At 43.8% G+C, this 24080-nt stretch overlaps 1 protein-coding gene across 8 annotated transcripts in view; it reads right to left on the bottom strand.

Annotated features, from left to right (window-relative positions):
* The window catches only part of BMAL1 (basic helix-loop-helix ARNT like 1), a 109440-nt gene extending 95447 nt beyond the window's left edge, over nucleotides 1–13993 (bottom strand). Inside the window, exon 1 of one of the 8 annotated variants that reach the window (XM_034932178.3) lies at nucleotides 13856–13993. Coding sequence is in view for 4 of the 8 variants with exons in the window: in XM_055094136.2 (XP_054950111.1) it covers nucleotides 12888–13418 (531 nt within the window). In the remaining 4 variants the exon portion in view is untranslated. Of the gene's footprint in view, nucleotides 1–12887; nucleotides 13637–13855 lie in introns of those variants that run through there. The other 7 variants (XM_034932170.3, XM_034932184.4, XM_034932188.4 and 4 more) reach the window with 7 other exon arrangements.
* Between the last annotated feature and the right edge of the window lie 10087 nt (nucleotides 13994–24080).

Below are 24080 nucleotides of genomic sequence, written 5' to 3'. Positions count from 1 at the left end.
AGAAATTACACAAACTCCGTGTTTTATTATCTATTAAAGCCTTGGGATTTTTAAAGCTGTTGGACCAATGATATCCCACAAAAGATATGTGTGTATTCTGTATCATACAGAGTATTCTGTATCATACAGAGTACACGTCAATTAAACTTAACACAACAACCAATCATGTGACCTTTTATTTACTCTGATTCAGTAACAGTGTATACCACAAAGAAGTTCACTTTAATAATTCCCGCCGACTTCTAAATACAGTGAATCAGAACATTTAAGAACTTCAACAGAGAAAGCAAAGATGAAACTTGAATAGAGAGTGAATTAAGTCACAAAAGCAATACTTAAGTGCTGCCTCTGCCGCTGACCAGTTGTAGAACCCTGGACAGTTGCTTAAATTCTAAGCAATTTCCCAGTCCACAAGAGGAGATGTCATAACACTAGGAGATGTCATAGACTAGGAGACATCTACCCAACTCTACTGACAACAGCTTCAAACTCTACTTATCCCTTCCATCACCACCACAACACAGCAGACTGCTAGCTCCCCTCATTCATTCCCCTCGCCACCCTTAAAAACAGAGATTTTGCTAGACTCATGGCTTCCCAACTAAAGATATCTCCCAGTCTTCTTTGCAACTATATGTAGTTGCAAACCCTCATAGGGTTGTGATGATAACTAAACAAGACATTGTATGTAAAAACTACTTGTCAATTACACAGGAATGTTCTATGGTATTGTTATCAGAATCACAGCATTTGGAAAGGTTTTTACGGGGTGACTTTGATGAACATCAAACTTGGCCTTTAAGTAGACTACAAGCTACCAGTTACTCTTTGAAAAACTGACCTAGAGAAATTTCTTTTGCTGTCTTTAAAATTCACCCACATGCACTAGCTGGCAAGAGTTAGTCTTTCTGCTGCATTCACCACTGGCACCCATTTGCTCACCAGCCAGAGTATCCAGGAGGATGTCCGTCATAAGCTATGAAGAAAAAAGAGCTGTGCTGAGCTGAGCCTCTGTGTGGCAACCCATCCATCAACCAATTACACAGTCAGAAACCTCAAAACCAGAGACAAGAAGTACCTTCAGGTACCAGGAAAAGAGAGAAAGAAGAACATAGCAGTTATGCAGCCGGGCACTGGACTGAGACTGTTCTGAGTTTGAATCATGGCTTTTACACTTAGCATGTATCAGCTGAAGCTCCTCTGAGTTTCAGTCTCTCTAACTAGAAAACAGGACTGACATTACCCACCTTATATGAATACTGTAAAGACTGAATGAGAAAAAGTATGTAAGCACTTAGCACAGTTGCTGGCATATGGTAAGTAGTCAAGGTTAGATACTGCTATTAATAATAATAATAATAATATATACACTTGTAATGCTGGCAAAAATTTAGATTTGGCAGATCTCCAGTCAGGCTTTGCAGCCAGGTATTACCTGGACAGCATGCTGGCTCAGCCATGAATCCCCCAGGCTAATCAAGGTTCCTCTGGATCACTGCCTAATGCCCCAGGACAGATGAAACATCCAAGAATGCCAGACTGGCCAGCTGGCTAGATTCTGACACTTGTTTTTCTGGTTCACAGCTGCCTGTCACTATCCTGAAAGGTGTCTACAGATAATAGATTCACATGGCTATCCATGCCTAACTTTTCCATCCATGCCCAGGCTTACGGGGGTGAAATGTAATCATCTTTAAAACATGGCCCTATCCCAAAGGATATGAACAGACATTTCTCAAAAGAAGACATTTATGCAGCCAACAGACACATGAAAAAAATGCTCATCATCATTGGTCATCAGAGAAATGCAAATCAAAACCAAAATGAGACACCATCTCACACCAGTTAGAATGGCGATCATTAAAAAGTCAGGAAACAACAGATGCTGGAGAGGATGTGGAGAAATAGGAATGCTTTTACAGTGTTGGTGGGAGTGTAAACTAGTTCAATCATTGTGGAATACAGTGTGGAGATTCCTCAAGGATCTAGAACTAGAAATATCATTTGACCCAGTGATCCCATTACTGGGTATATACCCAAAGGATTATAAATCATGCTACTATAAAGACACACGCATATGTATGTTTATTGCGGCACTATTCACAATAGCAAAGACTTGGAACCAACCCAAATGTCCATCAATGACAGACTGGATTAAGAAAATGTGGCACACATGTACCATGGAATACTATGCAGCCATAAAAAAGGATGAGTTCACGTTCTTTGCAGGGACATGGATGAAGCTAGAAACCATCATTCTGAGCAAACTATCACAAGGACAGAAAACCAAACACCGCATGTTCTCACTTATAGGTAGGAACTGAACAATGAGAACACTTGGACACGGGGCGGGGAACATCACACCCCGGGGCCTGTCAGGGGCTGGGGGGCTGGGAGAGGGATAGCATTAGGAGATATACCTAATGTAAATGATGAGTTAATAGGTGCAGCAAACCAACATGGCACATGTATACCTATGTAACAAACCTGCGTGTTGTGCACATGTACCCTAGAACTTAAAGTATAATAAAAACAAACAAATAAACAAAAAACATGGCCCTATCCAATAAAGTAGTACACATCAGCACCCACCTGGTGGACAGCGCCAGATCCCTAAACATGCCCTGGAGGTAGGGGAACTTTCTTCTGGTTCTCCTAGGCTATTCCTGTAAGGGCCAGTACATCTTCACTATTAAAACTGCACTGCTGCTCCCAGCAGCCAGGAAGCAACTTTACAGCTTCAAAATGCCTATTCTTTCCTTAGCTCACACAAGCATCACACATACACTGAAAAGGGCTCAACAGGAATTGTTATACCTGTTCCACAGATAAGGAGTCAGGCTCAGTTTGAGACATTAAGTGATTTGCTTTGGCTATATGGTGACTAAGCAGCAGAAGCAGCCTAAAATGCAGGTCATCTGACTCCTAATCTGGTGCTCTTTCCAGAAAATGTGGGCATTTGTTTTAAAACATTCGACTTCCATAATGGCACTTTCTGTCTGGAGAATTCATTAAGGTATCTTGGTCACAGTACAGTGCAGATTCACACACTTGAAAGCCACTCACACAGGCAGATGTTCACCGCACTCTAGAAATCTAAAGGGTGACTGATAACACCATGCTGATTAACATAATTGACAATTAATTCTCAGTTCTGGCTTCTCTCTCTCCTTCCTGGATTCATCTAGCAGCCTCCTGTCAGGTCTCTGCTGCGTTTAGTCCTTCATTGCTCCAATCCAACTGGAACACTAACACTGGATTGATGCTTTAGGGAGAAATATTTCATGTCACTAAAATCATAATCATAATAAAACAACTCCAGTGGTTATCCCTTGCCTAGCAGTCTCTGACTCACTAGGTAAACTCCGACTTGCCACTTAACCTCACTGAGTTTCCCCAACTGCAAAATGAAAGAGTGGGCTAAATAGAGCCTTGCCTATTTCCAGCTCATGACTCTAAAACCCCCAATCTCAGTGTCCATCACAAAAAAAAAAAAAAAGAAAAGAAAAGAAAGAAAGAAAGAAAAAAGAAAATCCCCAATCAAACCCAAATCCTGCATCTAGAGATTGCTGGGAAACAGCCAAGTCCAGTGCCAGTGGTCCAGAGCTCCCATGGCCTTATTTTAAGCCTGGATCTACCACTTATCAGCTGTCACTTTAGGCAAGTCACTAGATGTCTAAAATGGCTTCAGGTTTGGGCCTTCAGTGATCTTCCATACTTAAATTCCCACCATTATTTAAGAACCTTCCATTTTAGGCAAGTCTGTGTCCATGAATGCAAACTGGTCCATTCCTACTTCTGTGCTTTTAATTATGCTGTTTCCACTCAGCCACTTCCAGGAAATACCTGTCCTCACCTTGCCTGTGAATCGAAATCCTACCATCCTTAAAGGTGAAAACCTGACCAGTTCTATGAAGCCTCCTCCCTTCTACAATGCTCATAAAGATGTTCCACAAGGCAATCAAACTGCAGGCTCCTTGGTCACAACAATTTCTACTCTTCCTTTGGGTCTAGTAACATTCTTGGCATATAGACTCACAGATATGTGTTGACTGAATAAATACATGTGTAGTACTATGCCTAAATAAATATGCAACAAGTTTTCTTTTAGTTAATGTGCCTCAGCTATAGATTTGCTGCAGTTTGGAGCCAATTAAAGATAACAGAAGATGAACATCAGCAGGGCAGGGACAACCATCATCAGTAAAAGACACTGATATCTGACCAACCTGAAGAATAAGAAAAACACAGATGTCAAAAAGAAATGGCAACCTAAACTCCAAAGTACCTTGCAAGACCAACCTCATAAGCCTATACTGTTAGACAGTGGAGGAAATTAAAAATTTATCCAAAGCTGAATTCACTTTTTGAAGGAATAAACAAGTATTTATTGAGAGACTTTTCTGTACAGACACTGTTTTCATTGCTAGGGGTATAGCAGAGAACAAGAGATGACATTGCCACTGGTATTCCAGCATCCAAGAAGGCAGGCTAGGTCTAATGCTACCCTCTAGCTCCAAAGTGAAGTCCACGAAGCAATAACTTCTTGTACCAACTCCTTGCTATGCCTTCAAGTAAGGAAAAAAAGGAACACACCATTCACAACTGACCAAATAGAGGCAGAGCTAAAAGTGCTCTGTCACTCTCTATGAGGCATCCCTTACCCTAGAATGCACTGGGGAAGTTTGCAGCACAGCACTCTGCACCTAAGTCATTTGAACACTGCCAGTTGAGCTCTGCCACTAACGTCACTTAAATATCAAACCTCTCAAATGGCAAATGTGGCTCATGATGTCGAAAACAAAACTCAGAGGTGGGAAGGGAGGGTGGTAGTTGGTTAAAGGATCAGGTACTTTTCACCACTGCAAAACCTTAGGTTCCTTTCTTCTTTGGAGCAAAAACCTCTTCTATCCTCTAAAACCTTGAAAAAAATTTTTTCTTCCAGCAGGGTACTGAAAATAGCTTTGCATTTAACATTTAAAGTTGTTTTTGATCCCACACTCTTTCAGCTCTGCTCTCTCCTGCAAACTCATTCCATTCCCTAAGGGCACTTATAACTATATTTTATAAGCAGGCAAGCCAGAGTCACCATTTTTATCCCTAAGAGTTAAAAAGAAAAAACAATTTACATAATTATATGGAAGATAAGTTGGCCAAGAACACAGAAATCTTATCTGGACCAAAAGTTCTGGGACAAAATTTCTTTCAACTCATCAAGAAAGATAGCAGATCGAAATCAAGGTTCCTACTGAGAATGTCACTGCAGAGCTCTACACATGGGGAACTGCTTGAGTTCCTCATTGCTGAGTGTCATATACTTCTTCAAGAAGAAATCAGAGGCAGCCATTTGAGGGCAGGTTTGAACAATGAAGTATATCTATGTTTCCCTGCTATGGTGAGAAAACAATAGGATTTTACAGTCAAGAAGAACCTGAGAAATCAAAGTTCAAAGGGGATAACTTACTCAAAGTTACTCAGCCAGTCAGTGGCTGGGCCCAGTCTGGAGCCCAGGCCTCTCCCAGCTCCCAGTCCGGAGTTTTCCCCACTCTCTGCACTACTGTCTCATTTATAACACATGAAACCAAATCTTAAAGGTATAAAGGTAAAAACTCCCTTCTATAAAAGTTTAACAGACTGAAAATACAGTAGGAGAAATGACTGAGGTAAATGGGTCTTATGATTGCTAACAGCAAATGAGGTACAATGCTACTGAGAGGAGGGTCTACCAGCAGAAGGCTTGACGACTGCTGATACCAACCAGTATGTTTTCAGCTACAGTCACGACTAAATAGCTTTTGAGGGCTCGCCTAGAAACTACATCACTATTTAGTTCATTGTTTCCTATAGAAAAATTTATCCCAAGTTTCCATCTAGTGCCTTACAAATAAACTTTTGGAACAAAACCTGTTTTTAAGATGGTTGTGCACATGAAGCAGAATTATGAGGTCTAAAGTTCTGCACTAAACACAATTAAAACAGTAATATTTGGTGAAACATGCTAGGCGTGCATTTATAAGAAAACCCTTCAAACCCTTAATTTGTTTATATGCAATATAATGTTTTATTAAAAGCCTTCTAAGCAGGGTATGATAAATTACTATTTTATAAAATTACTATTTTATAATATATAACCAACGACAAATGCCATAATTCTGTATGTAAGTATTTACAAGGCCTTCCTAACACTGGGCTCAGGGTTAAAGGGAGTATAAAAGAGGCAGAAAACATCTGTACACAAGCAGCTCATAATCGAGTCACACACTAGCCTTTACTTTCCTCAAAAATATCAAGCACCTTTCAACCCCAGGGCCTTTACACGTGCTGTTCTCTCTTCCTGGGATACTTTCCCCCAGATCTTTCTGAAGCTAAGCTCAAATGTCACCTCCTCAGAGAGGTCTCCCCTGTGATCTAGATAAGGTACCCTCCCTCCCACCATACCTCATCGCTACTGCTTTACTCTATTTGCTTGCTATCCTAGCACTCCTAGCACTTCTCACAACAAGGCATGAACGTGTTTCACTATTCATCATCTGTCCCCTCCTGCTGGCCCCTTGTTTTGTTCACTGCTGTATCCTCAGTGCCCACAACAGTGCTAGGCATCCAATAAACGTCACTGACGGAGTAACTGAGTGAAACTGGAGAGTGGGAAGTCAGCGTAGATAATTAACCATGAAACAATTAAAAAATGAGACAACTGGCCATCCTGATTCAGTATGATATGGTAATTTGCTCATTATGACATACCCCTGCTTCTGAACGAATGAATGGTTGGCAATCAAGAGCAAAAAGGAGAGCACACACAAAGGGAACAAATGTCATCAGAGGTACCTCACAGAGAAGTGAGATCCAAGGCAGGCACGGGCAAGGAAGAGAGGCCTCAAGGGAACAATTTAAGCAAAGACCCCGCTAGGCAGAGGGAGAGTGTGAAGTGAGGTGGCCTAGGGAGGACAGCGGAGAGGCAAGGAGGACTGAACCTCGGGCACAGGGCTGTGGCTGGGAATGGAGGTTGAGCGGGGAAGCAGGGCTGGGGAGGAGGAACAGGACCAGACCCTGGAGAGCCTGGAAGACCGGACACAGGGGTGCCAAATGCACGCCACTGGCACCAGGGCTGTTCTTAGCAGGCAAAGCTGGCCTGTCATCTGGGAAGATTGAAAGGAGTTGAGCAGAGCAGAAAACTGGTCAAAAGATGACCTGGGTGGTCTAAGTACGAGGGGGCAAAAAGAGCTTCTTCCCTCTGCTTAGGTACGAGAAAGATACAGGTGAGCAAGATGCGAAGGCATCCCCCACCCCCCGCCAAAAAAAAAGACAATTTCCAGAGCATCTCACAGTACCACACCACGGCAGATTCAGGCCAACTTCCCATCCATCCTGCTCCCGGTGCACTCAAGAAAGGCAGAGCTCAGGACGAGAGCTCTGAGGGCAGGGCACGTCCTTCCATGCCTCCCAAATCTGAGGTTAATTATATTCAGGACGGCCTGTGTTTATTATCTTTTTATTCTTTGAAAAAAAAAAAAAAAGTGGTATCTAATTTCACTGTGCAGTATATATTTGAACATTATATAACACATTTTTATGTAACAGGTTCTTGACATAAAACAATGTGTCCCTTACTATCTAAATGTATTTGGGGAACAACTGGCATTAAAAAAAAAAAATATATATATATATATATATATACATATATATATATACACACACACACACACACCCCAACACTGTGGATACACCAAGGTTGTGGACGTTGGTCTTCAGGGAGAAAAGGACGAAGGTGAGGGACCTTTGAAAAGGTCCCCTCCCCAGTGAGGAGCTCTGCAGATGGGGGTGGGAGGTGGGGTTAGTGAGTTATGTTAAAAGGTTCATCTCACACAAGGAGCTGCCTGGGGAGGAGCTGGCTGAGCCACAGGGGGCCTGGGTCAGAGCAATGCTGCAGAGAAAGCAGGAGGAGGCCAGAGAGACAGCCATGCATAACAGGATGTGAGGAGAATGTTCACAAGCCCCTGGAGCTGCTGCTCAGGTAGCATCCAGGTCCGCATCCCTTATGCGGAGGGTTTCAGGCAGCTCCGCTCTAAAAGAGGCTCATGCCATGTTTGCCAACAATAAGACTGGTTCCCAATTGCTGTCGGCCTACTAGGCTCCTGGCATGGTGCGGCTGAGTGACGTAAGGGATATAACGGGGTGTTTCCTCCCAGTAGGAATCTACTAGGGTGTTACAGGGCAGACTCTGGAGTTCACCAGCACAAATTCTGCCCCAAGCCACAACAGCTGAGTGACCTTGGGCAGTTTATAAAACCACCTCATTTGTGAAGTAAGGATAATAGTACCTGCCTCATGTAGTTGTTATGGGGTTTAAATGAGTTAATAAGCAAAGGTGACTCACATATGTGCTGGCACATAGAAAGTGTTCAATAAATGTTAGCTGCTATTATCGTAATAATTATTATTCCTATTTTGCACTCAGAGAAGCTAATTAACTTGCCCAGGTCACACATTTCAAACAGTGATTGAAGGAATAAATACAAGCCAGTGCTTCACTCAGTATATGCACAAAACCCAGTGGGTAGAGCATTAGCCAAATATTAAATTAGGCAGACCAGCCATCCCCTTCTTTAACCAGGCTAGATAAAGAATTCGTTTACACTATTTAAAAGGACAGCACATACTAAGGTAAAAACCACTCTCCATTACATGCCAGTACTCAATGTTCCCCTGCAGCAAAGATGACTAAACCTTATCCAATCTTATCTCCCCCTGAGGTTAAGTCCCCAATTCAAACCCTCCTTCCATGCAGACCTAAGTACTTACGGCCATGTCCACTTATGGCCCTGTTGCACCCCCACCTCTATGCAGTGTGCATCCTGTTCCCTCCACCTGCTCTGTCCCTGAGTGCCCACCCCATCCCATCTCCTCCTCCACAAGATCAATGTGCATTGGACAACCATGGCCTAAAGGCTCCCTGTGCCTGTCATTTTGGAAAAAGCAAGATAAACTTCTCCCAGAATGCTCAGGCTGAGCGAGCAGGTGAGATATTTTCAGAGACAGCCCAACACAATATGGAATGCAGCAGAACCTAAGAGAATTGGAGAAAAATCAATGTGGACATTGCTGCCAGGTGTGGGGAGGAAGGAAAACAAAATGAAGAAATAGTGCTGCAGGACCAAGGCCCTGGGTCCTAAAAGCAGAGGAGGATTTGGACACGTGAAAATTGAGGGATGGACTGGGCCAAGGGCTGGTACAGGGAATGGACAGCCCCTCAGCTTGACTACAGTGTCCAGGCACATGGCAAGGTCTGGCAGACAGGCAGGCTGAATGTGGAGACCACTACAAACCAGGCCAAGGCACCCCGGCAAGGCAACGAAGAGCAGCAAGACTGACAGCAACATTCACTGAGTGTTTGCGATGTGCCATGAATAGATTGGCACACTTTTTCCAGTGCTTTAACTCATTTAATCCACACCTCAACTCTCTGATGTAGGGGCTACTATGATCCCAGTTTTATAGATGAGGACACCAAGGCATAGAGAGCAAAAGAAACTTGACCACAAGTCATGAAGCCAGTAGGGAATACTTAGGATGTGAAATCTGGCTCCAGAGTCTGTATGCTAAACTACCCAACCAAACTGCCTTTTAGGACAGCCCAGGGAATGAAGGGATGTAGGCTCCAGTGTGTCATGAGGACTCAATGTGACAGTGCTTGCAAGCAGTCTGCAAACCTGTAACTCCGAGACCACAAATGCAGATTACAGGCTGCCATTCATGTCCACAACGGACCTGCTAGCAGAACACAGGAGAGACAGGTCAGGGCTAGAGAGGGGACCCCAGGCCACGGACAGTGTGAATAGCAGCAGCTAGGACAGACATTTATCCTTACAAGGGTGCAGGAAGAGAATCAAGAAACCAGCATGACCCAAAGGCTGAGAGAGGAAAGGATTTCAAAGGACAAAAAACAAGTGAGGTAAAACTTCAAAGGGGCTGAGCACAGTGACTCATGCCTGTAATCCCAGCACTTTGGGAGGCCAGTGCAGGTGGGTCACTTGAGCCCAGGAGTTTGAGACCAGCCTGGGCAACACGGCAAAACTCCATCTCTAATAAAAATACAAAAATGAGCCAGGTGTGATGGCACGTACCTGTAGGCTCAGCTACTCTGGAGGCTGAGGCAGGAGGATCAACTGAGTCTTGGGAGGCTGCAGTGAGCCATGATTGCACCACTGCACTCCAACCAGGCAAGACTGCAACCATGTCTAAAAAAATAAAAAAAAATACTGCAAAGGGGCCAAGAACAACCACTCAGGAATAAGGATGGGCAGATGGGCCCCAGGAACTCAAGACAAAGTTTTGGAGAAAACTTTGAGAAGAAATATAAAGAAAGGTGGTAGAGAGAGAAGCCAGAGGGCAGGTACTAAGAATGGAGCAGGAGATGGGAGAGTGGGGGAGGCTGGCAGGAGGGAGGAAAGAGAGGCATACGAACCCAGGGTACCAAGTAAAGACACATGTAAATTGCCTGGCACACAGCAGGCTCACCACAAGTCTGTCTCTGCCTCTTCCATCCTTCCTCTCCTAAGTCAAGCCTAAGGTTTTCAGGGTGGGGCAGGGGAGACTAAGGACAAACAGCATAAATAATATTCTAGTAATAGGACCCGGGTAGAGGTGAGAAGGAATGGCAGCTGGCACAAAGGAAAGGCTTCCTGTGTGCCAGGCCTTTTACATGCACCATCTCCCTTAATCCTCACACAGACTCCACGAGGCAGGCACTGCCATTACACCAAGAGGAGAAACCTGAAGTCAGAGGAGTCAAGCACACATCCAAGGCCACACAGTCCAAACCTGAGCCATGGATTCTTCTGCCACCAGAGCCCAGGCACTTGCCCATGGTGAGAGGCCAAGAAAAGGAACGGAGGAGAGGTCCACTTGCTTTCTCTGAATTGGGAGGAGAGGAGGGGACGTGGGAATAGAGACAGGACATTTTGGGCAGGAAGTAAGAGATGCTGAGGGGGTTGAGTCAGAGCAGGTCTTATTTCATGAGAGGGAGAAGAAAAGACAAGGTGGGTATTTGGGATAAATCTGAGTCTTGTGATAAGGTGACAATGAAAAAAGACTGTGGAGAAGGATAACATGCCTGTGTCCCCAGCTCCCAACGAAACCTCAAGGTCTAGAAAGGATATTTTACTTCCCTGCAAGTACCTACTTTAGTTATCATGATGCTTCCTAAAATCACTGCATGTAATCACGGGGCTGAAACTGTTTATTTAATATTGATTTTCCTACCACAGTGAGAGTTGATGATGAAATCACAAAGAAAGCTCAGATACATTATAACCCTTACACCAAAGAGAGATATTAACTATCTAGTTTTTACCTTTTCATATGCAGTTTTGTTAATACAGCCAAATCTTTCTATGGTGCGCTTGTCCATCTTTTAGCATATAAATTCCACAGAGATCGTTGGTGTGAAGGGATAAATCTGAAAACACGGCCACTTCCTTTTCCTGCCCTGTGGCATGCAAACCTCTTCTGCAAATAGCAGACAAACTCGTAAGTAGTCATCATTTTATAAATCATTTGAAATGGATTCTTTAAAACACCATCTGTTGATCTGCTTAACTTTCTTATGAAAATAGGGCTTCAGCTCAGATATTCTGGAGGTGCCAGGAGGTAAATACCAACCTGAATTCAAATGTATTAAATATTTAGAGACTTACAGAACTTCAAAAGAGAGGAACCTTTGAGATCACTTAGTTCAACAGTCTTACTTTCCATCAGAGGCAAACACAACCTAGAAAACTTTAATAACTTGCCCCAACTGGAACGGCCATGAGAGCCCAAGCCTAAACTAGAACCAGGATGTCCAGCTCCTAACTCCCAGGTTAGTGCTTTTCTACCAGATCTGTTCGTTCTTCAGAGGGTTGAATAAAGAACAAATTTAACTACAGTTTTAACTTATTGTTCTCATTCACTGGCTGCATCTACAATCAAAACCAAAATGCTTCTACAGACCCAGCTTCAGATGATACAGGCAATTTCAAATCCTGTCCAGGAAATTTCCAAACCTTCTAAATATGTTCTATAAGCTGCATTAAAGACTTATCAGTAAAATGATCTGAGTAACAAAACATGGACTGAAAGACTGAATTTTGTATTTTCAAAAATATTTGGGAATTCCATTGATATGGAAATCAAATATAACACCAGCGAATTTTTTTAAGTCTTGCAAGCACAGAGAGCATGATATTATTCAAAACTGCTCAGGAGCAGCAATGATTATTTTAAGCTCATGATTCAACGGGTACATTAATTAAAAACTCCACCAACCCAAATTGACAGATCTGGATATCAATGAGACCAGAAGAATTAAAATAATAGTTGTCATTTAAAAATAGATTAAAGGGGTGAACAACAGCAGATGTCAGAAGGACAAATGACAAGCAAGCAGGTGTCGTGGGAAATGAATGCATCTAAGGGGCAGCTTTTATGGATGTTTAATAAAACGACGATGCTGGAAATACGGGTATACGGGTAGTGTCAAGAAAAGCTTGTTCACAAATGCGGAATCTGATTTTTGGAAGCTGGGTGAGAAAACTTGGCTAATAATTCCTCGCTGAGGAGTAGCGGCGGAAGAAGGAAGAGACCGCAAGCGCCAAAGCGCCAGAACAACGCTAGGTGACCGGGAAGGGGCCGAGGCGGAGAGGGGAGAGGGGTCAGGAGGTGCGGGGTGCGCGGCGGCAGCGGGTCTCTCACCGGCCGGCGAGAACTTGACAGCAGGCGCCGGTGTCCAGCACACCCCTTCCCTCCCCAGCTCCTGCCGGCGGGCACCTGCGCTCACCCCGCTGCCGGCTCTCGCGACCCCTCGGGGAAGCTAACATGCGCCCCACAAGGTCGACGTTCACCTCTACCTTCCTCGTCTTCTTCCAAGCAAACGGGAAGCTCTCTGGGATGTCAACGCCCGGCAATAGCCGAGCGGGAATCTTTTCTTCCCTGACATCTGTCAAACCCGGAGCTGGAGCCAGGCTCGCTGCGCCCTCCGCGGAGCTCTGGGACTCCAAGGCCGGCCCGCACCCGGGCTCCGGGCGACATCCCCACGCCGACGCGCACCTGCCCGCAGACCCACGGGGCATCCTTGAGGGCCGCCCAGGACCTGGACGGCACAGGCCCCACGAAAGTTCGCAGGCTGGGGTCGGCCCCGTGCCGGCCGGGGATTCCCGGGTGCAGCGCCAGCCCTGACTACAGGGCCGAAGGGGCGGGCGGACTTGGACTCCCCAAGCCCGACGGAGACGCCCTCCCCGCCCCCACCCAGCCTCGCGGGCTCCCGAAAGGGAAGTGAAGCGGGGAGGAAGGGCAGACGCGGCACCGTTCGCCCAACGCCCTTGGGGGGCAGCCGCCAGGCATGGTCCCCTCGGGGATCCCCGAAGCTCCCGGGGATACATCTAGGAGTCCTCCTCGGCCGCGTCACTGCCCCCAAGGGCAGAGCTATCCCTTTAAGAGGCAGCTAGCTGCCCCCTCCCCCCGCCAGGTAGCGATGCCCGCGGAAGGGCTGTGGGTACTCCAGCGAACACTTTCCCGGCCCCTTTAAGGGCTCCTGCAGCACCTCTGCCTGCCCTAGCCCGCAGCGGCAGCCCCCGCGAGGAGGATGGGGGCGGACGGGCGCGGCGCCTTTAAGGGGCGCAGCCTCCCCACGGCCCGGGTGGGGGCAGGGAGCGGTCACGGGCCCTTTAAGGCCGGCAGCGGGCACGTCGGGCAGGGTTCTTCGGCGCCCGGGTTGCCCCCGGGGCGGCGGCAGGGGCGCAGCGCCCGCGAGGGTGCTAACGGCCCCCGACGGGGTGCGCGGGATCGCGCCGCTGGCCGCCGCCGGCCTGACACTCACCGTGGCTCGCCGGGAGCGCCCGCGCCCGCGCCCGCACTCGGATCCCGCGGCGGCGGCGGCGGTGAGTCCGGCGCGGGTAAACAGGCACCTCCGTCCCTGACCTACTTTCTGCCTTCCCTAAATGTCGCACCACTAACCTACTTTCCGACCAATCCGCTCCCCGCCGGCCCAGGCCCGGCCCCCCGCCCACCAATCGCTGTGCCCAACCCCCCTTCCCCGCCCACCAATGGAGGAGCCGCGGCGCCCGGATACCTGCCTCTTCCCGCCAGCCAATCCGAACGCCCGAAGGGAGCCGGTCCCGGCGGCCGCCCCCAGCCAATCCGCGCGCGGCTCGGCAGCCCGCTGGCCAGTTGTGTGGCGGCTAGAGAGGCCGCTGACCAATGGCGAGGCGGCGGGGGCCGGTTTACCTGCTACTTTCCTGCCACCAATCATTTGGCGCACAGGAGCGCACGCCCCGAGGAGAGGACCAATCCGCGCGCGCTCCCTGCTTTCCTCGCCCCTGCTCTCTCCCTTTCCCCTCAGGTCTCCCACTAGCCGCGGCCACTGCGGTGCCCGAGCCGCGCTCCTCGGGGTCGCCCGGGATGTCCCTCTTCTCTGGGTCCCCTGCCGGCTGGCGTCTGGCCGCCCGCCCTCACCCCTCCTCCTCCTTCTTCTCCACTCCGGGCATTCCGACGAAAAGCAGCAGTTCTTTACTCCCTCTCTCCCTCTGGCTCCATCTAGGAAACAAATTTTAGGAACGTTGAGTGCCAGACCCTTCCGAAAATCCCTGGTTTGCCAAAGTCTAAACGAGAGAACGGATACTTAGTATTTCTAGAAGGCATTTCCACCCCGAGGACTGCAAGTGTTCTCACGTTCTTTGCGTTCATCATGACCTCCAAGTGTCCCACTGGAGCTGTCATTCCCGTAGTTCCAAAGAGAATACTCGAGCGCGGAGCGATTCCATTGCATTTCCTTCCAGTAGCCAGCTTTTGACCACTTACTGAGGGGTAGACACCAGCCCCGCGGCAGCGCTCTCTGCAGCAAAAAGCTGTCTACGGAGCAAGACGGAAGGAAACAGTTACAGAAAATAAAAATTTGATAACGACATGCGACTCGGTTGCTGAGAGGACAGAGAAAGTGACTTATTTTTGCATCTCAGGCACTTTGTAGAGGGCCTTTAGCACAAAGAACTCCCGGCTCTTCCAGATGTTAAACTCCCTGAATAGAAGGACAGCGTCTTCTTTTTCGTTATCCATCATGCCAGCTCTCCTTTAGCGCCTGCTGGGGTAGGGTGGAGTGGTGGGGGCGGGGCTGGCACCCAACAAGTGCACCATAAATATCTGTTGGCTGGATACATGAACAAATGGAATTAAATAAATTGGCCTAATTCTGTTACCCAGACTGGCCCCCGTGACTCTAGACTTCTAGCCTGGTAAGTTCCTTGAACACAGACACTGCGTTTTTTAATCTCTGTAACACCATTGCCCATCCCCAGCTCATTGACAGGCACGGAGTGCCCAATATGTGCTTGTGGTCTGAATGCTGACTGTTTTCGAGGTCAAGCAACTCCGTCGGTAGCTTGCTATTTTTCCGAAGTTTACACGCAGGTGGAATCTTATTGCTTCTTTGTCTCTGCCCCCATTTCATGAGGAGATCACTCTAGGTAAGTGGGACTTAAGCGAAGCACTTGACAAGATATCATGGACAAGATGAAGAAATATGGGCTGGATGCTAGTATCATTAATTGGACTAATAACTGGTTAAGTAACCATAACCTAAAGATGCTGATTGATGAGTCGACGTTGACCGAAAAGAAGATTGCAGGGAGTCAGCATTCCAGCAGCACCTACTACGTACCAGACACTGTGCTAAGTACTTTCCCCTCATGTTCTCCCTTAATCTTTATAACCACACTGTGAGGAAGCTTTTATTGCCCCATTTTACAGATGGGGAAACTGAAACTCAGAATTTAAGCTAGCTGGCCAAAGGTCACACAGTAGGTGGCAGAGCCGTGATTCAAACCAGACTTTTTATTTCAAAGCCTCTATACCACACCAGTTACCCTCAGAATGACAGAAGCCTCTCTCCCAGGTCCAGACATCAGAACTTTTATCAGTGTCCTGAAGGAAAATCCAGAAGATTCGCATCACATGTTCAGATGACACAAAGCCAGGAGGGGAAGAGACGCTGTTACACAAACCACATAAAATATTGGAGCAGTGGGCTGACTCTAACAGGGGTAAATGTGGAGTCCCACCCTGTGTGAAGCCAGCCGGAGGCAGAGGTGTCTTAGATGCTTATAGGAGCAAGATAAACGGTCTTAGGTGACAAATAATCTGAGTCCACAGTGAATTGTGGCTGCCAAAATAAATAAACGCTCTTAGGCTGCATCAGTGGAAGTCTGACATGTAAAGCAAGATAGGTGTTATTGTGCTGCCCAGTGTTGGTCAGTACCCACATGAAGTATTGTCTGCAATTAAGACTTGGCAGAAAGAAATTATCTACATGCACAAGTAGAGGGACCAGGATGTAAAGAGGCTAGAAACTATGTCATATGAGGAAATAATAAAGGAAGCAGAAGGTTTTGCCCCAGGGGTACAAGGTAACTGTCTTGATATATGTGAAGAACTGTCAAATAGAAGAGAAATTAAACTTATACTTCAGGGCCTTAAGGGGTTGAAGGAGAACCTGTGGGTAGAAACTCTAGAATGAATCAATATGAACAATTTTCTAACAGCTAGAGCATCCTCTGCCTTGATTAATTGAGTTTCTTGTCACAAAAAATGTCCAAGTGAGAATTGGATTACCATGCAGTGGGAGGCGGGCTGAAATAGGTGTCTTTTTGGACTCCCTTCCTGTGAGATTCTCATCTTGTACCCTGGCTTTCCTCTTTTAAAGGTTATCACCCTGCCTTATCCTACCCTCAGTGGCCAAGCAACTGTCTTCCCTCATGTGCACCTGTTTTTCCCTGTGTAATTACACCTTTCTTTGTGGTTCTCTCTGTTGGAGATCCCAAACACCTCCTTCCACTACTACCTAACTTCCCTTTTCTTTTCTACTTTCCAGGATACTGAACTTTCAATTCTTAGGGCACTGCTAAGGTCAAAATATTGTCCTCAATGTAAATTTTACTGGGCATGAGTAGAATCATGTGGATAAAAGGAAGATAAGAGAGAGCATTTATTTGCACCTACTGTGTACCAGATGCTTTAAATACATTATTTAATATAATCCTCACGTTAACCCTAGCAGTTGATATGCTTGCCCTCCACACTTGCTAGCTGGATGACTTTTATCAAATTGCTTAACCTCTTTGTACCTCAGTTTCCTCATCTGTAAAAGGGGGATAATCTAGTATCTACTTCATAGGGCTGTTATAAGAGTTCAATGTGATGATAGATGGAAAGCCCTTAACACAGTGCCTGGCATACAGTCAAGATGTGATACTTATTAGGTATCACTCTTAACAATTCTATGAAATAGATATTTCTTGCTCCCGTTTTACAGATGAAGTTAGTGAGGATAAAGTAGTATAATCTACAGTGGTTTCCCTGACTCTGATCCAATGATTGGATCCATTAGAATTACCTGGGGAGTTTTAAAAAATACAGACTTCAGAGTCCTGTTCTGGAAGATTCTGATTGCGTTTCTTTGGGATTTGACATTTGTGAATGGTTTGATCTGTTAACCAAGGTTGACATCTGGGTGTACAAAAAATGGGAATTAAAAAAAAATCAGGCATTAATGAGTTAACCAGTGTTTATAGCTTTTTCAGCTGCTTTTGAAAAGACCTTCCTTGGCTCTTTTTTTAATGGGATGGCCATAGCAGCTCAGAATGGGAGAGCAGTAATACCTCATTTGGAATGTGTCCTAGACTGTGTAATTAGGCTTTAGACTAGATCTTGCTTGCAGACATGGCCAAGATTCCAAAGATCTTGGTGCTCAGATGTGAAAGGGGCTTTTCCATTTGGCTAGAGGAAGCTAAAGCACCAGTGGCCACATGGCTTCTCAACAGAAGCTCTGAAGAACAGATAGACACTGTCTTCAAAAAACTGGCATCAATTTTGCCCTGCTTCACTGGGATGAGCAGACTAGAGTTCACTTTCTGGAGAATATAAAAGAAAGGAAGAATCCATTCTAGTTAGTATAGCAAAGTGAAGTGTTCAGGCAAGCCATTTCAGAAATGCATTAGCTCAAAAAAATTTACAATATGCTTTTGAAAAAGAAAAGAAGGGATAGACTGGGGAATTTGATCTCATACATTATCAAAGTGTACTATTAAACTGTGGTAATAAAATAGTCTGGTATTGGTATAGAAACAGACCAATAGACGAATTAAAAGGCATAGCATCCAGAAATAGACCCAAAGTATAGGAAAATTGAATTATACAGTGAATTTTAAAGGATTGGGAAGAAGATGGATTTTTCAATAAATGCTATTGAAACAACTAGCTAGCCATAGGGAAACACATAAAATTTGCCCCCTACCCTGTACTTACATTAAAACATTAACCATAGGAAAAGAGAATTTAAGTGCATGTAATCAAACCTATAAAAACACTAGAAAAAAATATGAGTAGAAGTTCTATAATCTTAAAAGGCCCATCTAAGCATAACACAAAATCCAGAGGCCATGAAAATAAAGGTGGATTTCATACATGCACACACACACACTCCATATAAACGAAATAAAGGAACAACTAGCATGCAGGCCCCACACCACATTATTAATGCACCATATACACATTCCAGTTAATAAGTCAGCAGCTGGCGTGGTGAGATGTAAGCAGTGATGTCATTTAACCTGTCATTGATAGAATTACTCCTTATAAAGAGCTACTCCTTGTAACATTGTCTTACTTCATTGGCCCTCTCTTTCTCATTTGGTATTTTAAAAATAAAAGTTTATAATCACCAAGCACGATCTCCAGCATCAAACGTTGTTTAGATCCTCTGCAGTGAACTCTGGGTCCTTTGCTCCACTCATATAAAAGCTACAGACTCAGAATTTACCTAAGGAAAACTCTCATCCTGCATACAGATGTGTGTGCATTGTAAGAATGACTGCTACTCAAATCTCTCCTTTCTCTTTGGAAGAACAAGAACATCTATTGCTTTTTTTTAGATTATGAAACCAGTTTACATTTGTGATCAAAAATTTGGAAAGCACACACATAAAGAAGAAAATAAAAATAATCTATAATTCCATTAAGCGGATATAACCCACATTAAAATATCAATGTATTTTTTCTGTAACTATATCCTATTTTGACCTAATTTTTTTCTTTTTCAGAGACAGAGTCTTGCTATGCTGCCCAGGCTGGACTCGAACTTCTAGACTCGAGCAATTCTCATGCCTCAGCCTCCCAAGTGGCTGAGACTATAGGCATGCCACCACACCCAGCTCTTTTGATGTAATTTTTATCCCATCAAAGTTTTGTCATCTTGCTTTTAAAAAATTATCACATGCATTCTCTCTTGTTATTGAGCCTCCTTCTACAACAGGCTGTCTAATGGCTGCAGCATTTTTATTTTATGGAGAAACTATACCTCATGCAAAACTCTCTCATTGAAAGCGTTCACATAGTTCCTAATGTTTCTTTATTATACAGATGGCCCTGGGCTCACAGTGGTTTGAGTTACGATTTTTCTAGTTTATGATTGGCATATTGGGATATTAAATGTATTTTCAACTTTCAATATTTTTGACTTGCCATGGGTTTTTCGGGACATAACCCCATCGTAAGTTGAGGCTCATCTGTAAACAGTTTTGAAAAGAACATCCTTTGGGATTTTTAAACCTCAGGGCCCTCTGGAAGCTGTAGGCTAATGGGACTGGCCCACAGCTTTCCTACTCTACTTCATTACCACACTGGGTTTCAAAGAATCAGCTGGTATAGACAGGAAATACAACTTACATATTTTTTTCTTATAAGGTTTCAATGTTATCTCCTCCTGCTGCTGCTTCTCTCTCTGCCATAAAACTTTTTTAAAGACATGGAAAATTATATGCACTTGAGTTAAATACAAAACCACAAGTGACTATAGCTTGATAAGTGGTCTTTGGGAAATTTATGAGCCAAAATCTGTGTCATAAATTGATAGCACTCCAGCTAACAAAAGATTGACAATAAAACTTACTGTAAATAAAACTATCTAAATCTTGAGTATGAATAAAGTCCATTAGTTTGGGTTGTATTTTTATTATTGTTGTTTTTGACTCCTGTGCTGCATGTACATTTTCTTTTATTCATCTACTGCAAAATCATACATGTGCACATTTACCAGAGAAGGGCAAGAAAATATAATCAAGTGATATTACTTCTTAGACCTTGGAAGATTTGGATCGGTGAGAAAGGTGAAAGTCAACAGCCAAAAAAGAAAGAAAGAGAGAGAAAGAAAGGGAAAGAAAGAAGAGAGAGAGAGAAAGAAAGAAAAAGAAAGAAAGAAAGAAAGAAAAGAAGGAAAAGAAGGAAGGAAGGAGAAAGAAAGAGAAAGAAAGAAAGAAATGAAAGAAAAAGAAAGATTGCACACTGATCCCCTCTGCCTGTAAATTTCCCTTACTTCCATTGCCTTTGACCCGTGAATCTGGCTCACACTTGCTTCACTGCTTAAAGGTCACTTCCTCAGGGAAACCTTCCCTGACCTCCCAGCTATAAAAATCTACCACAACAGCACCTTGTACTTCCTTTTTCAAAGCACTGTCACACTTGTAATTTCTTGTCTTCTCATAAACTCTGTGAGGCAGGTGCCACACCTGCATAGTTCACTTCTATATCTCCCATAGCTATCAAAGCAGTAGCACATTCATGAGAACAAATATTGTCTGAACAAATTAATAAAAAATGATAAAGACATGCGAAAGTGAGCTGTACTTCTTGCATGGACACACGCAAGACATCACCTTCCAGAGATACACATAGGATTTAAGCACTGGCTTCAATTACCCCCTCATCAGAGAAAACCTCCCATCCCTTCTGAAATATTACAGCAGCCTCTGCATTTCACATTTTACCCTTCTTGAATTTTCTTTTCAACACATATCACTATCTGACATTTTGTTGTGTATTCATTTATTTATTGTATGCTTCCCCCCGTAAGGTCTGTGAGAGGAGGGTTATTTTTACTGCCATATCTCTCACATCTAGAATAGAATCCAGCAGGTAGTAGGTGTGCAATAAAAGTTCAATGAATGAATGAATGAATGAATCAATCAATCAATCAATCAATGAGATTCCAGAGTGCAGCACATCGAGCCATTTTGGCTTTCCAAATAGTCATACCAACTTCCAGCAAAAAGCACCACATTCCATAATATAGGGAGACAAAAGAATAAATAATTTTTAAAATTGTTTCCTTTAGTTGAGTTGTTTCTATCATTTGTCAGCCAATTTTTAAAGTTGCAACTATCAAAATTTTTTGTTTTTCTGCCTCACAGTGAGTTGACAATATGTTCAAATCAAGTATCTCATTGGGTATGAAAAGAAACAAACTTTTTCATAAGTTACAGTGTGAATGTTGATTTTGTTGTTGTTGCTCTCATTGTTCAGGAAGTCCAATAATAAGGACTAGAAAGTTTATTCACTTTTGAGAAAATAAGTAGTTATATCAGCTGGATAAAATACAACGCCATCCTTTAAAATGTTAAATATGAAGTTAAGCCATAAATATATAGAAAAAAGCCAAATAATGTAATATGAAAAGTAAGACTCCCATCATATACAGAGTGACTGAAATTTTGTAAATAAGATGTGTACATATGGACAAAGTTATAAGTATTCTAGCAGTAGCTCACTGATTACATTTTATTGAAGAGGTTATGGGCTAAACTTTCTGCAAAGTTGTTTATAAAAATAAAAATAATTTTAAAAGGAAACCAGGAGAGCCAAGTGTCCCAGAACACTTCATGTGTTTTCTGGCACCACTTCATGTTATTCTGGTTTTTTCTTCTTAGTTAGTCACCAGTTATCCACCTTCAAATTGAACAGCCTTTGAGATGACTTGCCCTGGTTGGGCTGGGATCCCTGGAAAATTCCAGGGTGATCTGCTTTTATGCCTTGGAGTTCCTTTTAATCTCAATACACTGATAGAGAAATACGAAGAGTTGTATTGTGAATTTCCAGTTTCAAGATGGAATTCAATATAACTTACAGTTTTAGTGGTGCTTGGTATTATTTTTATTTTTTGGACATTCTCCAGCTTGAAGTTCTGCTTCTGGGGAAGACACTCTGCTGCCCAGGAACATTCATAGCTAAAGGACCTCTGCACTAAAACACCACAACCCCACACACTACGCCAGGTCAATGCCTTAACCAAGAGCTCTGGTCTGGGCCCAAAGGGGGAAAACATAATATTTTTCCTGAGGCCATGGTCTTGGTGATTTCATGCTTCCCAGGGACAGTAGGCTTTGGAAATTAGAGTGAACCAGCTCTTCTCACGTAATCCCCACCTTATCTACTCCACTCTCTTCCCCTAATGCAGAGTGCAATATTGGCACCTTGGAAGGTTGGCCATGATTCATGGTCCATTATAAGGTTTAGGAGTTAACCTTTCCAAGTAGATGAAACCAAAATAGTTGGTAACCTCCCTATTAAAATCAAACCTTTTCCCTCACTCTTTCCTAATCTTAGAACTTGAGAGTATGAAAGACAAACAGCAATTTCATTGTACCAGGGGAAAATAATACAGTAAGACTCTCTAATTCTTCAGACTGGGTTTTAAGCATCCAGCTGTCTTCATTTGCAAGGCATTAAATATTTTCATATTCCACAAATGGGGCTATTGAACAATGATAAATGAAGTCTAATGCAACTATTTTTAGTATGGAAATTGCAATTAAAATGCAGTAGAATAATAATCTTGCCCAAGCATGTCTGAGATCTTCTTTCCAGTTTTTTCAAAACAATGCTTTCTATGTCTGGCTGCAGAGACTTGTTGCTTGTTTTCCTTTTGCTGAAGAATAGGTAACACTTGACATTCTTTCTAAACCAGGTGAATGTGCAGCTGAGATTGTGGTTTTGGCTGGACACAATCCTTCCTTCTTTCTCCATGTTTTCATTTACACAATCTAGGGGATGAAATCTGTTTCCTATATATAGTGGTAAATTACCATGAACCAAATCAGTTTCCTAGGTAACTATTATCTATTTATTTATCTTTCCATCGATCTATCTATTTTTAAACTTAGGATAGTTCATTATTGTTGTTTGAGACAGAAAACATACCTAACAAAATAATAATAATAAAAACAAACACTTTTATGGTGCTTACCACATGCCAAGTATTATTTGAAACACTTTATACATATTGACTCAACCCAACACAATTGACACAACTCCAGAGGTAAGTTTCTATGTTATTCTTATTTTATAGATGAAGAAACTGATGTGTGGAGAAGTTAAATAACCTGCCTATGGCTCCCAGCAAGTAAATGGCAGAGCCATAATCCAAACCCAGACATCTGACTCCAGAAGCAGCTCTCAGCCCATGTGCTGGCCTCACAGCAGCAATTTTGGGATGTAGGTATTACCCCCATTTTATGGGTGAAGCCACTGAGGTTCAGAGAGGTAAAGCTATTCATTCAATATCACAAATCTGGTAAGCAGCTAACCTAGAATTCAACTCAGATTTCAGGTGGCTTTGGCTGTAATGTTTGTGTTTTCTCTAACCTAAAATAGTGCTATTTATTTAATATAATACCTTTTATTAGTAGAAATAAAAAGTTCTATTTTTTACTCCTACTAATAAAAGGTAGGATAGTCCTACTAATAAAAGGTATTATATGTCCTGGGCCAGGCACAGTGGCTCACTCCTGTAATGCCAGCACGTTGGGAGGCCAAGGCCGGCGGATCACCTGAGGTCGGAAGTTCAAGCCCAGCCTGGCCAACATGGTGAAACCCCGTCACTACTAAAAATAAATTTAAAAATAGCCAGGTGTTGTGGCACATGTCTGTAATCCTAGCTACTTGGAGGCTGAAGCAGGAGAATCGCTTGAACCCAGGAGGCAGAGTTTCCAGTGAGCTGAGATCACACCATTGCACCTCAGCCTGGGTGACAAGAGTGAAACTCCATCTCAAAGGAAAAAAAAGGGGGGTATTATATGTCCTTTTAAACACATTCATGGGTTAGCGAGACTTGTGTTAATATGAAAACACAATGAAAAGAACACTTTTTCCCCATTAGAAAGTATTTTCAAACTTCCAAGGGATCACCTTATAAATGATGGTCTGTAACTCACTACATTTGA

This window comes from Pan paniscus, chromosome 9 (assembly GCF_029289425.2).
Source record: "Pan paniscus chromosome 9, NHGRI_mPanPan1-v2.0_pri, whole genome shotgun sequence".
NCBI lineage: Eukaryota > Metazoa > Chordata > Mammalia > Primates > Hominidae > Pan > Pan paniscus.
The sequence above is the reverse complement of the archived record's forward strand: the minus strand, read 5'-3'. Positions and strand labels throughout refer to the sequence as shown.